This window comes from Caretta caretta, chromosome 21 (assembly GCF_965140235.1).
Source record: "Caretta caretta isolate rCarCar2 chromosome 21, rCarCar1.hap1, whole genome shotgun sequence".
Lineage (NCBI taxonomy): Eukaryota > Metazoa > Chordata > Testudines > Cheloniidae > Caretta > Caretta caretta.
The window spans coordinates 2398610-2423103 of record NC_134226.1 but is presented as its reverse complement, the minus strand read 5'-3'; the positions used below and the strand labels follow the sequence as shown (position 1 = coordinate 2423103).

General features: G+C 55.8%; 1 protein-coding gene across 1 annotated transcript; it reads right to left on the bottom strand.

Annotated features, from left to right (window-relative positions):
* Positions 1–4975: 4975 nt before the first annotated feature.
* Positions 4976–23470, bottom strand: PPM1J (protein phosphatase, Mg2+/Mn2+ dependent 1J). Its single transcript, XM_048826855.2, has 10 exons — positions 23196–23470; positions 19484–19610; positions 18642–18965; positions 17068–17180; positions 13834–13918; positions 10731–10849; positions 10443–10506; positions 8818–8925; positions 8052–8203; positions 4976–7596 (listed from the first exon to the last, which is right to left on the bottom strand). Exons 1-10 carry the CDS (start codon positions 23468–23470, stop codon positions 7446–7448), a joined length of 1518 nt encoding a protein of 505 aa, XP_048682812.2. The 3' UTR covers positions 4976–7445.
* Positions 23471–24494: the final 1024 nt, after the last annotated feature.

Below are 24494 nucleotides of genomic sequence, written 5' to 3'. Positions count from 1 at the left end.
GCCGCATGCATTGCAAAGTGACAACATGCCATGGCGTGGCCGGAGAGGGGCTGTTATCCTGTTGATACTGATACCTGTGCCAAGCAGTTTTCTTCCTCTGGGGGTGGGAGATCACCTCTACCAGTGGTCCCACGTCTGTGGCTTCCCCAGGCTCATGCCAGTGGCAGGGTTTACTTGCTAGTACGCAGCGTTGATTGTGCCAGCCATTAATCCTGCCCATCTGCCAGGCAGCACTGGTAGTGCGCAATGCTCCCGTCTCCGGCTCTCCCTCCAGTGGCAGTCCAGGATGGACGTGCTGCTCACACCCACACATCACCTTGTACCTGTTGCCTGTGAATTTGGTGCTGCTGAAAAGTGCTGGATCAATGGAGGCTTCTGTTAGCCTCCAGGACTGAGATGGCCCAGGCAGAGTGGGGCAAGCTTCCCTCACACTGCCCTCCGCACTGCACCCCGCAGCCCTGGACGAGAAAGGAGCAGTCTTGAACTTTGCTGGGTAGCCCAGGCGGCTAGTGCCCCTCACACGGGTGGCTGCTGTAATGTGGACACCTGGCCCCAGGTTACCATGCTCAAGTCCAGCAACTCAATTCCCAAAGGCCAGCAGCTGGCCCTCCAATGGCCCAGGCTGTCAGTCACCCCTGCCCTGTTCTGAGCGGGATGTCTCTGCAGGTAAAGTCCGGCAGGAATTAGCAGGGATCTCCAGGATGGATCTCCTCGTCTTTGGAAAGCGGAGAGAGCAGAAATAAATTCCAGTGTCCAGCACAGAGGAGGGCAAGGGTGGGAGCAGCGAGTGAAATACAGTGCAACAGGATATTTCCCTTGGGCTTTGCTTACCTTGTTATTTCCCTTCCACTTCCATCTCCTGAACTTCTTGAGCCCTGGAGAGTATCCTTCTGCATTTTTATGAGAGTCGACTGCCTGGAACGGTGCTGCTCCCCAGACAAATGGGGCAGCATGAGGAATCTCACACTGTGGGCTGTGAGATTTACTCAAACATGAACCTCTGTTAAATAAAAAGAAAAGGAATACTTGTGGCACCTTAGAGACTAACCAATTTATTTGAGCATAAGCGTTCGTGAGCTACAGCTCACTTCATCCGATGAAGTGAGCTGTAGCTCACGAAAGCTCATGCTCAGATAAATTGGTTAGTCTCTAAGGTGCCACAAGTCCTCCTTTTCTTTGTACTTGTAGAGTTAACACGGCACCACTCCCTTCCTATGGATGCAGGTATACTGGTACAGAGGTGCTTCATGTTGGCATTGCTACTCCTGTATAGGAAGGGGAATGACTGTACCAACGTAAGGCAGCTTGATAGTAGAATAACTGCATCCATTCAAGGTCTTGTGCCACTAACTGTTTTGGCAAAAAATCACCCCCTTACTGAAAGAGTTATATCAATCCAACAACTGTGTGCAAGCCAGGCCTTTCGCCCTCAGCATCACCATTCCCCTGTCTGCCAGGCTCGTTCTCATTAAATGTTCAGCCTCAGTGTTGCATTAGACACAGAAGCCAGGTTGGTGCCCCCACCATGCATCGTTCCCACTGCGTTGCCAAGGTGGAGTGTTTTGCTGACAGTTTCTGCAGTTCAGGGTGTGCTTTAATGTAGACAACAAATGCGCTGGGGCTGAACTAACATTGCTCTGGGAACCTTTAACTTCTGAACATCCTGAGTTGTGGGTGTTTCCGCGCCCTGCCTTAGCCATGCATTCATTGAATATTACAAGAGACGCAGTAGTAGTGCTCAGGGCCAACAGTTAGTGCTGTTCCACCCCACTGCCAGCTGCTAACAGAGCCTGTCCCCACTTCCTCTGCCTAGCATCGGCCCCGCCCTGGCTTTGGAGAGGTGAATCCCTGCACATGTGCCTTTCCATTGGCAGCAGGCCTGATTCTCCACTGCTCTGCACCTTCTGTCGGCATTTGTACCTGTGCAAAATCCTGGCATTCTGATTCAGTACTGGTGCAAAGGACAATGCCTGGTGCTGGCTATAGTGAATGAGGCCCAGTGGTTGGAGCCAGGGACCCCTGAGCTCTGTTGCCAGCTCTGTGGCAGAGCAGCTGTGCAATCCTGGGAGAGTCGACACCTCTGTTTCAGTTTCCCCATTTATTTAATGGGATAAGACCTGCCTCATGCTGGGCTGTGGCAAGACCTGTTTGTAAAGTAAGCTGCAATTCATCTCCCACTCGCCCTTCCCCAACCTTTGGCTGAGGGCTTGTCTACAAGCAGTTTAACTAAAGGCATGGTTTTAAACCAGTGCAAAGGCTGTGTGGACTCTATTATTTCAGTTTAAAGCAGGCTTGGCTTATTGTGGTTTAGTTTAAGTCCATTGGGACAGGCTTAAGCTAAAAGAAAATAAGCGACTCAAACCTAATAAGAGGGCCCACACAGGGTTTGCAACAATTTAACCAGACTGCTTCAAATGAATCAGTGCAGGTTTGTGTGTAGACAAGGCAGGAGGGCTCAGCTCCTGCAAGTGCCCACGCAATTCTAATTGTTTGATGATTTTGGGGGGACATTTTCAGTTGATTTCTGTTTGAAAATGTAAAAAGAAACTTAAAAAGCCATGTTATAAAGCGGTCCAAACCCAACGGTAATGTTTTCAGACCAGGGGAAGGACAAGCAGGTGGAGCCAACATGGGGTGACCAGCTAGCACCCCACAGCCTGCCAGCAAGCGGGTGGGGAGCACTGCTTGGGAGCCAGGGCGCAAGCACATGGCTGGGGCAGGGTCCCTGCAGTGGCAGCATACAGCCCGCGCTGGGAGGAGCAGGCTCGGGAGTGCCCCAAGAGACGAATACGTTTTCCTTGTAAAGGCTCTTCTGATCCTAATGAATAGCCCATTAGCCAGATGTCAATCAGAGCCTGCCAGAAGCCTGGACTCCATCTAGCCCATTGATTTTGGCCGTGGGCTCTCCTTCAGAAAGTTTCTCTCAGTCAGATTCAGAGACAGGAGCGGTGAGGGTGTTGTACCAAACACCGCGGCTGCCCTCTAGTGCCCCGCTGCACACCACACAGAGCTGCACTCCTGGTTCCTTACCTGGCACCTGCCCATCATGTTCTAGCTCACACAAGGTGGGCGAAGCACCAGGCTGACTGTGCAGTCGTGATGGTGCGTTCACCACAGAGGCGCTCTGGAGCTACGTGGGGTGAAGACGCACAGCCCCGGAAGGTCTGAGGAAGAATGAGGAGACCCCATTAAAGCCAGAGGCAAGTCTCAGAGAGCACGTCTACACGGCAGCCGGGACACACGGACTCAGGCTCGCTCTACGCAAGCCAGCATGCTAACAATAGCAGTGTAGACGTTACGGCTCAGGTGGCCGCTCAGGCGAGCTGCTTGAGTCCAAGCTCATCCAAACACGTGGGTCCAAACTCAGGGGGCCAGCTCCAGCCCCAAAAACAACGTCACGCTGCTATTTTTAGCGTGCTTGCTCGAGTGGAGCTAGCATGAACCTGCCTACCCAGGCTCGGAGGCTGCTCCCAGCTGCAGCGTGGCCAGGGGGTAACAAGAAAAAGCCCTGCGAGAGCCATTACCGCTATAAGCCCAGCTCTTTATGGGTAAAGATCACAGGTCAGGATTTGACTGGGGCACTCGGCAGCTCTGAAAATCAGGCCACTCCTTTGGGTGCCCTGGCTTCAGGCACACCAGCTGCAAAATGCTGGTAAGAATCGGCCCCTCTCTCCTTGGGCGTGTTAGGTGAGCCGAGCGTACGCTGGGGCAGGCCCAGAGACAATCCCAGACACACAATTTAGTTGGCTTGACTAGCACACATTTCAAGAGACTCTCGTATTTCTCATTACTTGAGGTCAGCACTGCCCGTCTTGTTGGTGGCCCCATTACGCACGGGATGGGGGGCACCAATCTCACTCCACACTGCCCTCTGAGAAGGGCTGTAATGCACTAATACCCTAGACAGTATTCGAACCAGGCATGCCAGCATTGCAAGCTCTCAGGACCTGATCCAAAGCTCAATGAAGTCAGAGAAGCTATCCACTGACTTAAGAGCTTTGGATCAGGCCCTGGGTCCCAATTACCTCTTCCAGCCAGTCCCCAGATTGTTTCAGAATTCACCTGCTCTTCAGTTCTAATCGGAGTCATCATCGGCAGAGATAGCCCAGCAAGTAGTTGCCAAGACATCTGTCAGCCCAGGAGGGGCATGAATAGCAGATGGAATACTAACCAAGAGAGTTCCTGTTCTCTTTGGGTTTTTTTGCAAATATTCCCCACAACAATAAAAAAGGAAGCCCTTGCCCACTTACAAATCAATCAGAAAAACATCCTAACTCCCTTTGAAGGCATGAGCAGTTTTCTGGACTCTGACTGCTGGGAATTTAGTGGGAAAGGTGCAACCAGCTGGAGAGTTCCAAGGGAACAACCAAAAGATTAAATTTCCAGAGAAATATACTTTGTCTTTACAAGCGCCAGGCAACGCGCTATGGAGCAACAGACTCAATCTCCCCACAATCGCACATGTAACATCCTGTCTCAGATGGCAGCTAATACCCAGTATTCTGTTTGCTAGCCCAGGGCAGCTAAGATACTCGTATCACATTTTGGGTTAAAAAACAAAACCAAACCAAATAAGAGGCTCTCAGAGCATCAGTAATTTGTTCTCTCTCCAGCTCCTGGATACACAAGAGAGTCAACTCCACTCCTCGGGTGTCATCTTGCCCACTTGAGGCGAGTCAGACTAACTGAGTAACTTTCACTTAGTCGGCACTAAAGAACAACACCTGACAATGGCAGTCAGTTGAAAATATGCACACATTGCTTGGCATTAGGGAAGGCAAAGTTCCACTCTTAGCATATGTGGAGTGGGGGAGGTTTTGCATGATCGGATCTTTGTGAACAAGGCGGAAGATACTGGCTCATAGAGGTCTGTCTGGGTATATTTGCTGGCAGCCCTGTAAACTACGCACAAGTGACTGGCTTTCAGGCAAGTCTCCTTCATCAAAGGCTCTGCAATAAAGACTTGGCAGTGGGATTCCTGGTGGCATTCTTTATTTAAAAACACAGGTCTATACAGGGCGATCTAACGATCTCCTTCCAGCACAGAAACGTCAATAGATTAAACACTCCCTGGATGCCTTTTAGTTCCAACTAGGTGTACCCAGTTTATTTACATTTCACAAATTACGAGTTACAAACAACGTTCATCAGAAGGTGACACATCACGATAGTGCTTGGTGCTCCTGGCAGCAGCAGGACACGAGAAATAGTCAAAGTCAAAGTGTGCTTCAGAAACAGAGGGAATTTGCCCCATTTTTACCCTGGGACAGCCTTTTATAGATACACCCCTTCATCACACTCTGAGGAGACCCAGAAAATTCATGTCCCAGATCAGAGGTTTGCAGAACGTGTTGCTTTTACTAAATCAAGCATTCCGCAGGGCAGGGCAGAGCCCCAGCTCCAATCAGAATAGAGCTGGTCACGGCTCTGAGATTAATACAGGAAAGAAGGTGATTTGCTTTTTTTAGAGAAACACACAGCTTATTAATTATCCTTGGCTCTCAGCTAAGCACATGGATGCAGCATATTTAAATTGCAAGGTCTTTGGGGCAGGCCTGGTCTGTATTTTGAATAGAACTAAGCACCAAATTCATTACAGCTGGTGGGAAAATGGGATGAAAGTTTTGTGGACATTTCATCCAAGTGGTTTTCATTTAAATTTGAATTTGGAAATTTTCAGACCAGCTCTTCAATTAACAATAATTGGGCCGATCCCCTGCCTTGGCATCTGGGAACTCAACACTGGCCCAGGGTGCTAAAGCAGCTCTGGTGGAAGGTGCAGAGGACTAGCAGGGGCAGTACCAGCTCAGGGGAGGCCCGCTTACATATATTTCCAAGTATTTATATAGTGCCCATCACCATGGTAACTGGGCGCCTGCTCCTGGTTACAAAGCTGAAACTAAGACACAGTAAGGGACTGAAGGCTGCATGACCGGCCAGATGGCAAGGGTGCTCAGCCACAGCCCCCGCAGCATGGCTCCATCCCAGTGCTCTCTCTGGCAGGCGATTAGGCACTAGGACTGGACACGGGCACGTGGGAGCAGCAGCTGGGACGCAATGGTGCGGATCTCGAGGCGGGAGAAAGAAGGGTTTGCAGCGGGCAGCACGCACTCCCCCGGGTATGCTCCTCCCGCTAATCCACACCATTCTCACATTACGAGAACCAGCCACCACAGTCCTGGGGGCTCTCTCCCATCCCTGCAGAGGACACTTTGAGCGCGGAGTCCTCTCGCAGGGACCAGGTCAGGTAGGGTTGGCTATGGGTGCTGGCATCAAAACAGTCCTGCCTTGATCTCCCCACCCCGAGGGCCCCAGATGGCTTTTCTATCACTAGCTGCTACGGCTCTAGGCTCTGCCCAGTGGCAGGGAAGCAGCAGGCGGAGAGGGGGGCGGGGGAGGGGGGGGAGCCTGGGGTTTCAGGGTTTCTTACTCCTCTTGTAGGAGAGGCAGGAAGCTGGTCAGGCAGCCCCTGTGCCCCCCACCCCAGGTCCCGGTCCCACGCCGACTGTAGCAGTGCCGTGCCCCGGGGCAGCTTGGCCTCATGTGTAATTGCCGGGGCCGCCCAGGGGAATCACGAAGACAGAGATGTCGTCTCCAGAACCCAGCTTGTCGTCGGCCAGCCGCCAGCCTCGCTCCTTCAGCGCGTGTAATTGCCGGGGCCGCCCAGGGGAATCACGAAGACAGAGATGTCGTCTCCAGAACCCAGCTCGTCGTCGGCCAGCCGCCAGCCTCGCTCCTTCAGCGCGTGTAATTGCCGGGGCCGCCCAGGGGAATCACGAAGACAGAGATGTCGTCTCCAGAACCCAGCTCGTCGTCGGCCAGCCGCCAGCCTCGCTCCTTCAGCGCGTGTAATTGCCGGGGCCGCCCAGGGGAATCACGAAGACAGAGATGTCGTCTCCAGAACCCAGCTCGTCGTCGGCCAGCCGCCAGCCTCGCTCCTTCAGCGCATGTAATTGCCGGGGCCGCCCAGGGGAATCACGAAGACAGAGATGTCGTCTCCAGAACCCAGCTTGTCGTCGGCCAGCCGCCAGCCTCGCTCCTTCAGCGCGTGTAATTGCCGGGGCCGCCCAGGGGAATCACGAAGACAGAGATGTCGTCTCCAGAACCCAGCTCGTCGTCGGCCAGCCGCCAGCCTCGCTCCTTCAGCGCGTGTAATTGCCGGGGCCGCCCAGGGGAATCACGAAGACAGAGATGTCGTCTCCAGAACCCAGCTCGTCGTCGGCCAGCCGCCAGCCTCGCTCCTTCAGCGCGTGTAATTGCCGGGGCCGCCCAGGGGAATCACGAAGACAGAGATGTCGTCTCCAGAACCCAGCTCGTCGTCGGCCAGCCGCCAGCCTCGCTCCTTCAGCGCGTGTAATTGCCGGGGCCGCCCAGGGGAATCACGAAGACAGAGATGTCGTCTCCAGAACCCAGCTCGTCGTCGGCCAGCCGCCAGCCTCGCTCCTTCAGCGCGTGTAATTGCCGGGGCCGTCCAGGGGAATCACGAAGACAGAGATGTCGTCTCCAGAACCCAGCTTGTCGTCGGCCAGCCGCCAGCCTCGCTCCTTCAGCGCCCCCCTGGACCTCACCACCAGCCCACAGGCCGCCATGGTGTACCTGCAGCACCGCCGGGGACAGCCAGCAGCGGCAGCCAGTCAGCAGCAAGGGCTCCCCCCGCCAGCCACTCGCACTTGGGGCAGATCCCCCATCCTAGAGCCCCCTACTGAGGCTGACTGTATGCCCTGATGAGAAAGGGGACGGGTGATGGGGGGGTGGGTCAAGCTCTATGGGAGAGGAGGGAGGAATACACTGCTCTCAGATGACCCCTCCTGCCCGCTCCAGTGCGCTGTGGGAAGCAGCATTCAGGGCCCCCCCGCCCCGGGACACATGACTGTGACCCGGTGCCTTTGAGGAGAGACAGCGGCAGGCTGTGGGAACTGTAGCCCTAAAGGGAATGATGGCGGCAAGCCGGGAGCGCTGGGCGTTTGGGACTGCCGGGCCCCGCGCCGCACTGCAGCCATCCCGCCCTCGCCTTCACTCCCGGGACAATACGCCTGGCCCCCTCGACTCACCTGCAGGGATCGTTCGGCTCATAGCCCATCAGCACTTCCGTGACCACGTCAGCCACCTCCCGGTCACTGGTCACGTCCCAGAGCCCATCGGTGGCCAGGACCAGCACGTCGTCAGGGCAGTGTTCATACTGCGTCAGGTCATAAACTCTGACCTGGCGAGAGACAGGGGCTCAGCGCAAACCCCAGCCACTTGCTGCTGCTCTTCAGAAAGGGCCTGTCCAGCTCCTGCCCTGCCCTGTGTCACAGCACCATGCCCTGGCCCATCTCCTCCAGCCAGCACGCAGGGATCCCCAGGGTTCCCATCTTGCTGTCGCTTTCAGAGTCATCTCCCTATCCCAGCTGGGCTCAGAAGGGCAGAGAGGAGGCAGAAGGGAGACCTAGCAAAGCACTGTCCTGCACACCCAGACAGGTGGCCCAGCTCCCCCTCTGTCCAGCAGGGACGGCAGCCCTGCCCTGCCTCACGGGGGCGGGGGGATAACTGACCTAAATGCTGCAGGGCGCTCAGCTGCCCTGATGATGGGGGCCGAAGGCAGACAGCTGGGCCCGGGGGCAGTGGCAGAGCTGCATGATGGGCCCAGCACTGGACTAACCGGGGCTGCGTAAGGGCAGGACAGAGGTGCTGCGGCAGAGCTCACGCGGTGCCAGCCCACGTGACCCTATCGCTAAAAGCCCCTCCCTGAGGTGAGCACTGAATTCGCTCACGTTACCCAGCACCGGCCACTGATGGTAACTCTGGGGAGGAGGACAGCAGGCCGGGCAAACTCACCTCAGGGACACAGGAGAGGAAAGGCTTGATGTAGATATTGGAGTTGTACACCTTGAGGTCGTGGTCTCCTAAGCCCCGCGTGACCCCAATTGTCGCCATCACCCGTGCCTGGTGGGAAAGCAAATCAAACAGCTTCACTGTCTGCTCCCCCTTGGCGCCAGGGAAACACACGCACGGAGGGTGCTGCAGTCAGTGCATCTGCAGCGGGCCTGAGTGGGCCCTTGGGCTCACTGGAGAAAACAGGGCTGGAATTTAAACCTTCAGAGACAGAAATCCCCTCACAACCCACCCACCGGCAGAAGTCAGACAAGAAGAGTCCCCCCATACCATTGCAGACTCTAATGTCCCAGCTCCATGCCTGGATTTCTATTACCCCTCTAAACTCCTGGCCTCCTGTTCAATGGGGATTGTGTCTGTATGACATCCTGTACCCCATGTTCACCACTTTTATATGGCTATGATATATTTCATATAAAGTTGGCCTTGTGAGCTAGCTATCATTTGAAAACTCATAATCTACTGAACATCATTGCCCTGTTAAAATGTGTGTAACAACAGTGTGTGTAAAGCTATAAGATTTTACTATATGTTTGTTACTGAAATATGTTGTAATTCTGGGGAATGCCTACAGACTAGCTCCTCAGAGACAACAAAGGACTGGCCACAGTTGTTAGAAAATTATTAACTCCTGAAACAACCTTCCACCAGTAAGGGAGACTGTACATAAGGAATTTACAGGTCATCTCCAAGACGGCTCAAACTTCACATACACAGAAGGTGTCGGCAAGAAATTTAAAATTCACCTAAAAGGCATTTCATGTGCACAGGAGTCTGTTTTGCCTACCCCCCCCCCCCGGGGGTAATCCTCAAAGAGCGGAAAAAGGAATAAGAATGGAGAACTCACAACACACAAATTACCTCTCCTCCCCCATCTCTACTCAAGGCAGTAAGATCACTTTAAAGACAAATGTGCATCATTGAACTGGGGGGAATGGTCCTGGCCTGGAGGTTTTCCAGCCAGTCCAGACTGCTGAAAGCTTTTGGGTAAGATAAACCTTTTTGCTTTTAATCCTATTAGCCTTGGTAATATTTAGGAATTAGCTTGCATGTTTATCTTTTTATTTCTTTTGTAACCAACTCTGACTTTAATGCCTTATCACTTGTAAATCACTTAAAATCTATCTTCCTCTAGTTAATAAACTTGTTGTATTGTTTTATCTAAACCAGTGTGTTTGATTGAAGTGTTTGGGAAATCTCTACTCAGGACAACAGGACTGGTGCATATTCATTACCCATTGTTGGAATGATGGACTAATCATGAGCTTGTACAGTCCAGTGGGCTACTGGACAGTACAAGATGCACATTTCTGGGGTGCACGGCTGGGACTGAGAAAGATGCGGATTTCACCCTGTATCTAGTCATGGCTGGCTGGGAGAGCATTCATGTATTCAACTGGGAGAGACTTTACATGGCAGTGGCTGGGAGCGAGTAGAGCCGGGAGGGGTGGCTGTTCGGACAGCAAAGCAGTGTAAAAGGCATCCCAGACTGGAGAGCTAAGGGGACACAGCAGTCCTGGGGAATGTCACAGTCTGTAACTCACATCTGCAGTTCCTGGGCACTTTACCTTTTTACCTTCTCCGTAGATAAGCGGAAACTTCAGGTCATCCTCTTCTATCCTTTTATAGGCCCTGGTTACAAACAGGGAGATGACCAGGTAAAGCTTACCAGCAGCACCTGGGCTGTTTTCAACAGAGCAGCTTGTGCCTGTCAGACACTCAGGCTCTGCCTATGCTAGAAAATCTGCTGGCGGCTGCCAACAGGTGCAGCTGAACCCACCCACGGGGGCAGGAGGGTCTAAGCAGCTAAGTCACGAGGCTGGCACAAAGCATAACAAGCAGGTCAGTGGCCTTACCAGCCGTTCATGTTCTGGTCTCTGTACAGCATCTTCTTCCCCAGCTCCTTGTGCTGAATTCTCCGTGGAAACTCGAGGTGCGTGAACTCATTCCCCAGCAGCTCAGGTCTCAAAAACCCCTAAGGGGAGAAAACAGCAGATTCAGCCACAAAACCCAGCAGTGCCTGATGCATGTGAACAACAGACACAGCCTGTGCCCCAGGCACGCAGCAGGGGCTATGCTGGAGAGGGAGCCCACAGTGCATCGTTCCCCAGCTCATTAAGACATCGGGCTTCGAGAGTGAAGGCAAACGTCTAGGCTGGGCTCCCGGGAACGCCAAACCCTTCTGCACCCCGCAGCAAGGGTGCCGTGTGCTGGTCCCAAGGCAACACAGCTTGGGTGCCAACAGCCCTTTCTCCAGCTGCAGCTGCGCTGCCCTGTCTGATAAAAGTCTGACTGATGTCTGATGGCTTCCAATAAGCGTCCTGGAGAGGAGGGTTCTGATTTCACTGGGCTTGGGGTTCCCTGGGTCACTCCCCGGGATACAGCGAAAGGGCCAGACACCGCAAGGAAAGGGGCTGAAATAGCTTTTATTATTGGTGACAACAGCAACACATCTCACTGTGATTGGAAAGGCTGCTGGGCATCTTTCCAGGGCAGCCACCTCCCAGCGCTACACCGGAAAGCCCCAGTTCCACGTGACACCAGAGCGCCTCCATGTAGTTCTGGGCACAAATGCCCCTCGTGATGTCAACGGGGGCTTTTGCCCATGCTGATCTGGAAAGGGCTTTGCAATAACTGACCCAGAGGGTCTGGCTGAAATATGCAAGAGAGAGAATTCAGTGGGAGGCTGAAATGCACCCGGGTCTGGTTCAGGTACCCAGAGGTCACCCGTGGGTTGCAATGGCGAGGTGGAGTAGGGCAAGAGACTGTCAGTCCACCAGCCTGAAATCGGAACTAGCAGAGACAAGAGAGGGGCATCGGGTACAGAAAGCAAACACTGGCCCAACTCAGCAACCTGCACCCGGGGCTCAGAGAGGGCCTCAAGTGAAAAGCAATAGGGAGTGACTTCTCTTCTCTCAGCAGGAGCCTCCATGCCATAATTAATGCCATGGCCTCTGCCAACCCTCCTGTTCGTTTGCCCAGACACAAGAGGAAACGCGGGGACTTAGACACTGAACTAGCCTCTGTGGGCGGTGCCACTGTCAACAATGTCCCACCATTTCTGAGTATTTCCTTGGACGTCTGAACACCGCCCACGTGAAGGTTCCCAACTGTTTCATTCTGCAAAGAGGGATCCCCTCAAGCACCCAATTCCCTTCCCACCCCACAGAACCTTTAGTCCTACATTTCTCCATGGGTCCAGGATGGTCCCTGGACCACAGAGTGAGAACCACTGCTTTAAACAAAGCCAATTTCCCCCTAGCAGACCCCTAGCCAATGAGTTGGCTGCCCAAGCTTACATGGGAATCTTCTGCATCAGCCTAGCTCTGAACCCACAGCAGTGGGGCAGGGCACTTTAACATGCAATTATCACGTTGCACCACAGAGTTCAGGGATAAGAGAGACCCAGTGCCGAGATGCAGGGAGGGACACGGGCTGGGGGGGATTCTAACAATGTTAGCAAATGCCAAATGACTTAGCAGAGGAAAAGATGAGAGCAGGAGGTAAGGGAATCCAGTGCAGAGCTGCAGACAATCTCTGCTGGAACTCTGAAATCTGCTGGAAGGAAGGCTCTTCCCAGGGGCTGTGTGTTCTATCTACAGGAACAGAAGTCAAACCGTGAAATAAATGCCCTCCATTTAACTTGTGTCATGGTTACAGCAGTTTCCTGCATTCTTATTAGGACACAAGGCCTACAAAAGGGCTTTGGCAGAAATCAATTCACCCCAGCCCATGGGGCAAATCTAGGGTTGATTTTCTGACTGCTCAGGTTTCACAGCCAATTGGAGAGACTACACTGCTGGGTGCAATTTCCTCCTTTCCAGGGCTGTTTGAAAACAGAGCTGAGGATAGGAAACCTCTTGGGGTTTTTCCAAGGTATAGTCTGAGCCAGGAGACATGTCCAGCAAAACCTCAGCTAACTTTCATGTCACCTTCTCCCTCCCACTCTCTGTGGGGGCGTTTCTTTACAACCCTATCAAGTTTCATTTTGCAGCAGGGTGATTTTTCCAAGGCAAACTGGAGAGAGAAGCTTTCAGGAACCACAAGAGCGATGCTCAGACTTGATCTGTTTTCCTAGTGCTGTGGCAGGCACCGGGGCGCAGAATCAAGACTCGGCATTAGCCCAGTCTCCCATCACCTGCTTCCCTAGAGGAGAACAATGGGGCCTGGGAACATGATGGACAAAGGGAGGGGCAATGTGTACTGACCAGGAGATGGCTGCTGTCACGGGGAACCAGACAACACTAAATAAATATCAGAGAGGCCTCGCCCTTCCCACCACTTGCCTCGGGCACGGCACATGGTCCATCTTACGCATTGGCTCTGTGCTGGCGCGAGGAGCCAGATCGCCAGCCCTGGGGAGCACTGCCCTCTCTATGCCCAGCGTGAACACAGAACAAGCCATAGAAAGGCACGCGCTCCCCACGCTGGCCTGCTGGGACCTAGGGGCGAGAGGGAGTTCAGTCTCCATGGCCCGTTCAGCCCTCGGCCTCTCTGTTGAGGCTGCTACACGAGGTTTGTCTGCACAAGAGGGAACAGGCGGAGACCACTGACTTGCTCCCAGGGGTCCCCGGACAGCTCTGAGTCAGCTTAACTGCCAACCTGGCCTGGACCCAGTGCCCTAGAGGGTAAACACCTCACATGCCATTCCCCAACCCCCGAGGCAGTCCGACGTGGGGCTGGAATGGAACTAATGAGGCCCCACTTCTCATTCCCAACCCCCCATCCAGGCCCCGTCAAACTGCACCTATTTCATAATCTGGGGCAGATGGAAACCGCTGCTGATTCACCTGCGGGGTTGTATTTAGCGAACAAACCACACAAGTGATCTCAGTGCGGCTTTTCCCAGCAGCACAACTGCCCGGAGAGCTGCCCGGCTCATTGGTTTACAGACCCAGAAGCTCAGCGGTAGGGGAGGCGGGTTAGAAGGAATCCGATGAGAAGAAAGTTCTTTCTTACTAAAACCTGTAGCCTCTGCCTCTCTGTTTCGGGAGTAAATTCCCTGGACATTGGGATGATTTCCCCGTTACGGATGATAATGGCCCTGCAATGAAACACGGAAGGATGAGATTAGTGAGAAAGGGAAAGCGGCTGCTCTCATTTCACAGCTACGGGAAGAACATTGCCGTGGGCTCCCTCCAGATCTGCCGGAGGCTCCTGGTTTATTTACTACACAGCACACCTTTGAGGAGCGGGGCATCTCACACTGTCCATTCACCATCGGGTATTTTTGTATCTGCTGTTCAGATTCCACCAGCCCTGAGCTGAAGAATCACTTGCAGGCTACACGACTGCGATTCCCCCGAAGCTACTATTGGGAGAGCCAGGCACGGGGGACGCAGTCTGCCTCAGGAAGACCATAGAGGTCAAAAAATAAAAAGTAGAAAGCGGGACAGAGAAAATAATCTAGGTGGAAAGTGGAGCAGAGAGAAAAATGAGTGGAGGTTGGCTGTGTGAACAGGATCTGCGTTAAGGTCACGGAGGCATCGTGAACAAGAGAGCGGGACAGGGAACATGCAGAACTCCTTGGCCATTCACAGACAGGGTGCGCAGGAAATATTATCCTGTGTTACTGGTTCACTGCCAGTGCGGTGCAAGGCAGGATGGGTTGTTCAGTGGATATGTAAAAAAAGCTGCTCACGGCACTTGGCTAGAGGTTACCAAGTGCAGCCAAGGTCCTTGGGTGTCTGTGGGCTGGCTGGATCTCTGGCTTTCGCTGCTCTCTATGGCAGCGGGGTCTCCTCCACACACCGTGCGACTGCTGCAGGCACCCCTGGGACCCACTCGGTGTTTGCTTCCCTGACCAGAGGTAAAGCAGAGACCCTGACTCGGTTGCCGCCGTCTCTCGGGAAGGATCCCAGCGTCGCTGGCCAATGGATGAGAAGCGGCTGGTCGACATTACGGGGCCGGGACAGTGGCTGTGTGGGAACGGCGCTCACTTATGCAGCAGGCTCCTGCCCCTGTGCATGCTCCGAGCCACAGCCACTGATCAGCCACCTCACAGTCCTCGTGCTGCCCCGCCTGGTTGTATCCACCTGTTGGCTCAGTTAGACTGCAAGCTCCTTAGGGGAAGGGCTGTCCTTTCACTACATGTGAGCGCTCAGTCCCTAGCACAATGGGGCTCGACCCCCAACTGGGGCTTCCCTCGCTTCTGCAACAGAAGCGGCACCAAGAACCACCCCCAGCCATTGCCCAGTGAAGCCAGCGTTATACTAGTGCCTGGCCAGAGGGCAGGGACGGCTACAGGAGAGAGAGATGGGCTCTACTCTGCCTCGTGCCTCCCCAGCAGGACCCTTAACTGACTTCCCCCGGCGCGGTTGCCTCTGTTCCTGGCCAGGAAGAACACAGCCCACTTCTCGGCTGGCAGGGTGAGTCTGCGGCTCCAGCAGCTGTGTGCGCATGGGGGGAATTCGTTTAACCGAGCTGAACGTGGGAGCCCAGAGCGGCATGTTAGGTCAGTTACCAGAAGCCACACTCCAATAGGGACACAAGAGATGGGGGTCTTCCGGCCTAGCTGGGTCTCACCATCTGGGTCACTTTGCCCAGACCCACGCATGGGACAGCGGCTGGCAGCATGGGGAGGAGCTCGTGAGAGGCCTGCGGAGGCCACTAGAAGCTGGTGGAGATGAAACCGATGCCTGCTCTCTCCAGCTACCCGTGGCCGTGACAGAAGATGCTTCCTCCATTTGGCTCGGAGCATCTTCCATGCAACACACTGCAGCGCAGGCCTCTACAGCAAGGCAGGGCTCACACTGACGACAGTCACAGCCTGGCCTACTCCTCCGCCTTGGTGCATTTCCTAGCCGGTGGCCAACTGAGAGCTTCACGAGACACTCTCCAGACTGGTGGCTCCGCCTCCCCCCAGCTTCATCAGCCGGGAGCGCCATGCACACCCTCATTCCACTGGAGTGCAACACCACCACACAGGGCACCAAGTTCACACCCCCGACCTCCAACCAACACATTCCACCAATACCCACATTTGCGGGGGTGACATTTATGCAAGGGGCTAAAATTTTCAAAAGCGCCTAAGTGACTGAGGTGCCTAAATTCCATTGGTTTCCACTAGTACTTAAGCACCTAAGTCACATAGGTGACTTTGTAAATAAGAGTTACATTGCAAGTGCCTAAGGGCTTATTACACACAGCTTTTGAACCACTTAACTATCACCCCCCACCCCTCCCAGCAACCAAAATAGTTACATGGGTACAAAAAGTGCACGCACCCCTGGGCTCTGACACACAGGGCTCATCTACACTGCAATACAATACGCATGGCACAGCCGTGGCTGGGCTGGCTCGGGCAGTGGGGCTGTTGGGGCTCAGGCTGGACTCCGGGCTCCGAGACCCCACAACAAGGGTGGTGTCAGAGCCCGGGGTCAAGCCTGACCCCCAACGGCCACGCGGCGAGTTTTAGCCTCTGGGCTCGGAGGCTCAGTGTTGCCAGTTTTTCCTTGTAGTGGAGGTACATCTCCCCCCAGGGGGATTTTCACGCCCCTACAGCCAGCTCCGGAGTGAAATGCAAGTCAGGCCTGGAGTCCGATTGAGCACAATACGTGGACCACACAGCAGAAAGGTCTGTTAGGAAATATTGCTCGGGGAAGAGAAGAGCTCACTGCAGTGGGGTCCCCACTCCACCCCGTCTTTAATCACACACAAGATACTGCCAAGGAAGGTGTCTGGAGCTTAAGGAATCAAACCCCGAGTTAAAGGAGGCAATTCTGCACTATCCAAGTGCCCCGGGCCAATGGGCGGACAGCAGCATTCATTCCTTCAGGGCTGCTCTGAACGCCACCATTACTTACAGCTCTGGACAGCGTGCGATTGAAGCACCCCTGTGAAAGTGCACGAACCTGCAGTTTACAGCTGTGTATGGAGGCATGCAGAGCAGCACCCTCACCAGCCCCAGCCCCAGGCTTCGGGATCCATACCTGACCAGTAGCTGCGATGAGGCGGGTTTCTCCGGGGCTGTCACATGCCTTCACCAAGCTCTTTTTTTTTTTCTTTTACGGGCACGTTTATTTCCTCAATCAGTCAGTGACTGGGTTCTGGGGGGGGGGTCAGACCCATTTCCAGCGGGCAGCAAAGGAGTCTCAGCCCATAGTCACTCTGTGACTGGAGCTGCCATGCCCCGGCCAGGGGAGGGAGCCCTGGGCCAGACGCTGGCCCCTGTACACACTCGCTCTCTCCTACCTACTGTCACCTGCGTTTGCCACGTAGACTTTCCCCAGGAGGTAAACCACAGCTAGGACGCAGCAGCCTCCCGCCACGAGCCGGGTCGTCTGCTCCCGCTCAATCTGCTCATCCTGAGGAGACAGACAGCAAGACGGACCCATAGATGGAGGCAGCTCAAAGATGCCGAGACGTCAGCAGGGCTCTTCTAGGCGGGCTGCTGAACCAGACAGCGGGTGGGAAATACCCGTACACATGGAGCAGGGGTTACCACTGCAACAGGCCCTCCAGCATGCCCTCTGCTGGGCAAGGGCCCCCCCAGCGCCAATCCGCCCTCCCCCGTATGCTGGTGGCTCTACGGCCTGAACACCCTTGCTGTTCTGTCATGTCTCCCTGGTTAATTCCTCATTCTGCCCTCTCAGCCTCCTGACCCTGGGAGATGCGTGTCCTGTCCCCTCCCTACCCCGAACCTCTGCTCTGCCACAGCCAGGAGCAGCAGCGAGAGGGTTAACGCCAGATCCTCCTCTCCCTTAGCGATTGCACCCTCATTCTCCTGGGGGGGGCACCTCTGCCAGCCCTGTGCCTGCTGCTGGGTGCATGAGGTCAGTCCTGCCTGCCCCACACGCACACGGGACACTTGTCACTGCACCTGGGGCCCCTGTCGAGGCAAAATAAAGTGCCTGGCAGGCCAACGCACTGGCAAAGCTCTCAGCACCAGCGGGGGTTAGCAAAGACAGGGTCAGGCTCCTGAGTCCAGAGACTGCAGCTAGCCAAGCACATGCCTCAGCAGACCAAAATAGTCCTCTGCTGTCCCGTCAGCACGATGGTTACTAAAGGAAATGAGCGTACATTCCAGCTGGAACGCAGCTGCCCAGCCAGGGCCAGGGCACATCCCCTTGCCTGATCCCAGGGGCTCCAGCCAGCCGGCACTGGACACAAGACGCCTGGGTTCCCCCGTGGCTCTCCCGGGGGCAGGCTGGGGAGAGAGGAGTCCTGCAGAGAGTGGCTTCCCTCAGCCTGCTGGGGGCTTGGGAAAGCAGCAGCAAAGAAAAAACAGCCCGGGAGCCCCCCCTCCTTCTCCCCCTCCTCCTGCTCCCTTGGGTGCCGTGAGGCAGTCTCCGTGTGAGAGAAATGACACATCAGCCTCCCTCCCGCCGCGGGCCTCAATGCTTCCTGTTGCTAATGGTGACGAACAGGACGTGGCATCGCGCGGCGCAGTGGGAGAAGCTGATCTCACGTGGCACAACCCCTGAGCAGAGCACCTCCAGCAAGGGGGTGCCAACCTGCACCCAGTGCAGACTGTGGGGGAGGAGGCCAGGCTTGGGGAGAGCAAGGAATGCTCGGAGGGAACTTTCCTCCTCCCTGTTGTAACTGTGGATGGGCTCATTAGCCCCAGACATGCCTAATCCTTTCTGGCATCCTGCTGAGCTCCTGGCTTCGGTGATCTGTGTGGCAGTGAGTTCCACAGGCTAACTGTGCCATGTATGTTGTGGGGAGGAGAGGTTGACAGGCATTTCCTCCTCTGACAGTTCTCTACCCAACTCCTCCCCTTCCACCTCCTGCTCTGGGACTGCACACTCCCCCAGCTCGCTCACCATCCGCTTGAAGGCGTTCTCGATCGCGCCAATCACCAGGCTTTCACAAGAGACTGCCTTCTCCAGGTGGAATCGGGGCAGGGCATCGTTGGGGAGCTCTGCATCTGCTTCTGCAAGGGGGGCCCGGTTCCGCTCAGCCGGGAGCACCCGGGAATCGCTCGGAAGGCAGAGTGGGGGAGGGGAAGAGTCCTGTAGGATATCCACCAGGTCCCTGAGCTGGTCGGAGATGTGAAGGTGAAGCAGCTTGGATGCCATGACAGCAGCACCACTGCCAGCGTGGCCGTCAAACAAGCCCCAGTAGTGGAAGCAAAGGCCCCCCCTGCCCTGTTGGGAGAAATGGGACGGTTAAGGGAATTCCCCTGGGAGTAAAACCAGGGGGAAGAGAGGGCGGGCCCAGCTGAGCAGGGAGGTTAGTGTCACCGGGCTGGGCTTGGCTTGCCCAGGGCACCGATCCCAGGATGGAAGGCCTGTTGGCCTTCAGTGTCAGTTCTAATCCAGCCCACGAGGGGACTGACCAAGCTGGCTGCTCAGTGACTTGTGCCAGATCGATTAATTGGTGGCTTCAGGGCAGTTCCCTGCCACAGGCGGCCCCTTCCCCTAAGTGGCAGGTTCCGCAGCGAGGCCAAGCACTGAATGGACTGAAATCCAATCGCACCCCAGAGGGGCCCAGGCCAGTGTGACCTCCCCTGTCCGTACACGCAGCGGATGGAATTTTGCATGTGTGTTTCCAAAGCCATTTTGCCTGGACCATGGCAGGAGCAGGGCGTGGAGCAAAGAGAGTCAGCATGAGAATTACAGGAAGCCCTGCCAGGGTCCTGGCCTCCATGGTTTACACTGCTCACCCCCTCCGCTTCCCCTGTGCATCCCTTGGGAGCTGGGTTACACCTCGGACTGCATCGCCTGTCCACCAGCACCACCTCACAGCAGGCTTGATCCTCATTGTGCTGGCTCTTCCCAGCATTTATCACCCTAGGGGGACGGAAAGAGATGAAAGAGACAATGATTTGGGGCGAACACTCCATTTATCAGTGGATTTCACTCTGTGACTGCAGAGAGACACGGCAAGCGCCAGCCAGTCCTTCACTCACCCTGGTTTACAGCATGCAGAGAACAACTGCCCACCGAGACCAGCTAGCTCACGTGGCATGCTGTTCCTTCCTCACAAAGCTTCTGACTCAGAACCTGCTAAAGCCTTGGTTGCAGTCATGCAAGATACACATACCAAGTCTTGCAGCCACAGGTCCTCTGCTAATCGGTGAGGTCACATTCCAGTATGTGCCAAAATCCTCAGTGCCCCACAGAAAGCCTGGTTTGCTTAAGCAGAAGTGGGCAGGCAAGATGTACCAGCAGAAACTTTTGCAAACAGAGTGACATTAACTAATTAATCCCCCCTTGCTAAGCAAATTTCAGATCTCCATTGCAAAACCTCCTTTGTGGGAGGAAGTTGTAGATATGCAAAACAAGAAGTGCTCTTTAGGCAGCAGCTCTTCAAGTGGTTTATAGGGAAGGAATGCTGTCACATGGAGAAGCAGTCAGAGCTAAACTTAAGGGTGCTTTTAACGAGTTCCTCTAATATTCTGAAAGGTTCCTACTTCTGAGAACTCAAGTGCAGGGTTTTCTATTCCCATTACCGCACTGGAGCAAGTGACATTTCAAAGAGTTCAGAAGTTGGAAAGAAACCCAGAAAAACCCATCCAAGCTTTGGCTTGTTCCCATCACAAATTGTGAGCAAAAAAAGCCCAACTGTGTGTAAACAAATGAGAAAGATGGTCATTTCAGAACTATAATAATGCCAAAGTCCGAGACAGTGACTGCTGTTTATTATAGTGAAACAGCACCACCAGGGGCCACCTCTGCAATATATCATCTTATAAAAATATCTTACCGCTTCTCCAAGATTTCCAGTAAATTTTTCCCCACTCTTTAATTAAAGACAAATTTCTACTAGATGACAGATCTTTGCTTGTCCTTGGGGTGGTCACTTGAAGGTAGGTTTCACTGTAATACCCTATAGGGAAGTGATGTTTCTGACAATATTTGTTATTGAAGAACAATCACAGAGTTGTGTGCAGCGCTGCCAGGAGAGAAAGGAAAATAGGGAGTGCTTGGAAAATCCAGGTCCAGAAAACTAGCCCTGACAGCACGTACCACTGTGAAAAGCAGCAGAACAGGCACCAGACCAAAGACACACTGAAATGAACCCCTGATTGTCTAAGGTCCTTGTCACAAGTAAGATACACCTCCTCCCGGCCTCTCTCCCACCTTAAAAGGAGGCCTTTGCAAAGAATTCCCCATTAAGTCTAGTTTTTACCCACTTCATGGTTGGCATTTCAGAAGTCTCAGGGCCGGCTACAGGATGGAGGTGACAAAGCCAAAAAAAGGCCAGGCTGCGGGAGGGTCCCTTGTGCCCCTCCCAAGGAGCTGAAGTGACTTGACTGGCCTCACATCTCTGGAAATGGGCCAGGTAATACAGCCAAGTTAGCTGAGGGGGCCTCTCCTGCTCCCAAGGAGCATGTCAGGAGCAGGTCTTTAAAGGGGAAGTGTGAAGCTGCCTCTTCCCAGGAGCAAGGTTCAAGTCCCTGCTCCTCTGTGATCTTGGGAAGCTCCGTCGCTCTGAGCCTCAGTTCCCCATCTGTGAAAAGGATAGTGTGAGCTACATCCAGAAAACACGTGAAAGACTGTGAGGCACTTGGATACCGCAACAGCAGGGGTATATATCCAGCCGACAGAAGGGCAAAACAAAAGCCCAAACAGCACAGCCTGGCTCCTCTCAAATCTACGTTTGACTTTTTCTTCGGGCCAGGTTCCAACACCCTTATTCACACTGAATAACACCGTACTCTGTGAGTCATCCCACTACGGCCAATGTGACTGCTCACCTGCAGAAAGTTAAGCTAACAGGTAAGTCTTTGTAGGTCTGGGGCTAAAGACACTATTCAGTGGGAGGGCAGCAGGCACTGGCCCATCAGGTTTGCTGCCCTGCAGAAGGTATTCGTTTCACCTACACAGGTACACAGGTAAGCCAATAATAATCCACTTAAAAGGAAAACAGAACTTGTGCCTTCCAGGACCGGCACCAAATGGAACCAGAGTCAGCACTTGACCCTTGGCCGACTAGATGATACTTACAGCAGACATTATCTCAGGGCTGAGCCCCAGTAACCTTTGCTGCCCTGCAAGGACAGAGTGTCAAAAGACCTCAGGGAACCTCCGTGGGCTTGTGATGGAATGAGAACAGAGCTTCCCTTTAGCTATACCACAGGTTCAAAACTGCAAGGGAGGAAAGGAAAGTGGACAGACATCTCTAAGGTAGTACGGACTTCTGCCTTACTCCAGCTCAGCTAATACAAAAAATATTGCTAAAAATGAAACTCCCACATTGTAGACTCTCTGGGAGAGGAATCCCCTTTGCATTCTGTGAGCACAGAGCCCCCAGCTCTATGGGGCCTGTCCGCAGTATGGCAATTGTACCACCCAACGATGTGCAGCCATTCATTGTACAGTTTACACATCAGGGCTCTAGAAATATAAAATCCTCCGGTTAACGGCAAGAGGGAAGCTGGCCACAACACAGTTGTGATCCTGCAAACAGGCTTCCCTGTTCACTCATGTTTCTGTTTAGACTCACTTCACTCACCGATTACTCATGTGCATAAGCGTCTGCAGCTTCTGCAGAACGCTGCCTCCAGCTAAATGTCTGGCTCTGACCTGCGACAGGCTTTGGAGATGCTAAGCACCACACAGTGACTGCACAGAGTGGCCACGGCAGTAGATAAGCCGGGGAAGGTGAGCGCCCTTGGAGAGGTAAACACCGCTGCATGCTTGGCTCTGCTTTCCCCGTGTGGAGCAGATGGGAGCAAGGCGAAGGGCTGCTGTTTGCACAAGGCGAGACCCCTGGGGCAGGAACAAGGGAGCTATTCAGGGCCTAGGTGCTGGAACTAGGGGTGCGGCCACCCCCTGGCTTGAAGTGGATGCCATCCCACCCAGGGTTTACTTTGGTTCAATGGCTCTCAGCACCCCACTATACAGATAGTCCATGACCCCCGACTCAGGGTCCCAGACTGAGTCAGGGGGACCCTCTCCCGACAGGGATCCTGCTGGGGGCGTCAGGCACCGCAGCGCCCCTAGGCTGGATACCCCACAGCGCCTGGGTCCCGTCCCGGAGGCAGCGCCTGAGCAAACCACCACCCGCCTCGGCCCCTGGGCAGCTGCACCCACGGACGTGCCCCGGGCACCGGCAGGGCCCCGCTGCGGGGCCTTCTCCCGCCACCCCCGGCCACCGAGCCCCGCAGGAGCCGGAACCGGGGCGCCGCCGGCTGCGGCGGGTCCATCACACGGGGGTTCGCGGTTTGGTTCAAAGGCTCTCGGACCCCCCGGGGACCCTCCCGCCTAGCTCCCTCCGGCGGAGCATCTCCCCGGGCAGCCCGCGCCGGGGCCGGGCAGGGGGAGCGGAGCGCCCCGGCCGGGCAGGTCGGTGGCCCCGCCGCCCTGGGACCCGCCCCCCGGCTCAGCGCCCGGCCCGGGCCCCGCGCCCCCCGGCGCCCCGCGGCTCACTCGGCGTAGCCGGTGCTCCAGGGCAGGCGGCCGCGGGTCTCCCGGGGGCTCTGCACGGCTCTGCCCGCGTGATCGCCCGCCCGCCGCAGCTCCTCGGCGCCGAGCTGCAGGAAGGCCGGTCTGGAGAAGCCGCCGCCCGCGGGCGGCCCCCGGCAGGCGCTGGGGCCGGGCGGGACCCGGGGCGGCGCAGGCGAGTCCCGCGGGGGCTGCGCGGCGGGCGCGGGGCCCGGGCCCCCCACCAGCTGCGCCACCGCCGTGCGCACCCTGCCCAGCATGCTGCCTCCGGCTGGGCGCGCCGCTCGGGCCCCCGGCTCCGCTCCCCGCCTCCCCGCCTCCCCGCCCACGGGCCGGCCCCGCCCCGCCCCGCCCCGCCCCCCAGAGACCACCCCACCCCCCCGAACCCCTTCCCTGCCCCCTCCAGCGCCCCGAACCCCCCGCACCTCTTCCCTGCCCCCTCCAGCGCCCCGAACCCCCCGCACCTCTTCCCTGACCCCCTCCAGCGCCCCGAACCCCCCGCACCTCTTCCCTGACCCCCTCCAGCACCGCAACCGCCCTGCACTCCTTCACTGCCCCCCTCCAGCACCCCAAAACCCCCTCCACCCCTTCACTGCCCCCTCCAGCACCCCACCCCCCCGAACCCCTTCACTGACCCCCTCCAGCACCCCGAACCCCCCGCACCTCTTCCCTGATCCCCCTCCAGCACCCCGACCCCCTGCACTCCTTCACTGACCCCCCTCCAGCACCCCAAAACCCCCTCCACCCCTTCACTGCCCCCTCCAGCACCCCACCCCCCCGAACCCCTTCACTGACCCCCTCCAGCACCCCGAACCCCCCGCACCTCTTCCCTGACCCCCCCTCCAGCACCGCAACCGCCCTGCACTCCTTCACTGACCCCCCTCCAGCACCCCAAAATCCCCTCCACCCCTTCACTGCCCCTCCAGCACCCCACCCCCCCGAACCCCTTCACTGCCCCCTCCAGCACCCCGAACCCCCCGCACTTCTTCCCTGACCCCCCTCCAGCACCCCACCCCCCCGAACCCCTTCACTGCCCCCTCCAGCACCCCGAACCCCCCGCACCTCTTCCCTGACCCCCCTCCAGCACCCCACCCCCCCGAACCCCTTCACTGCCCCCTCCAGCACCCCGAACCCCCCGCACCTCTTCCCTGACCACCCTCCAGCACCCCGACCCCCTGCACTCCTTCACTGACCCCCCTCCAGCACCCCAAAATCCCCTCCACCCCTTCACTGCCCCCTCCAGCACCCCAACCCCCTGCACTCCTTCACTGACCCCCCTCCAGC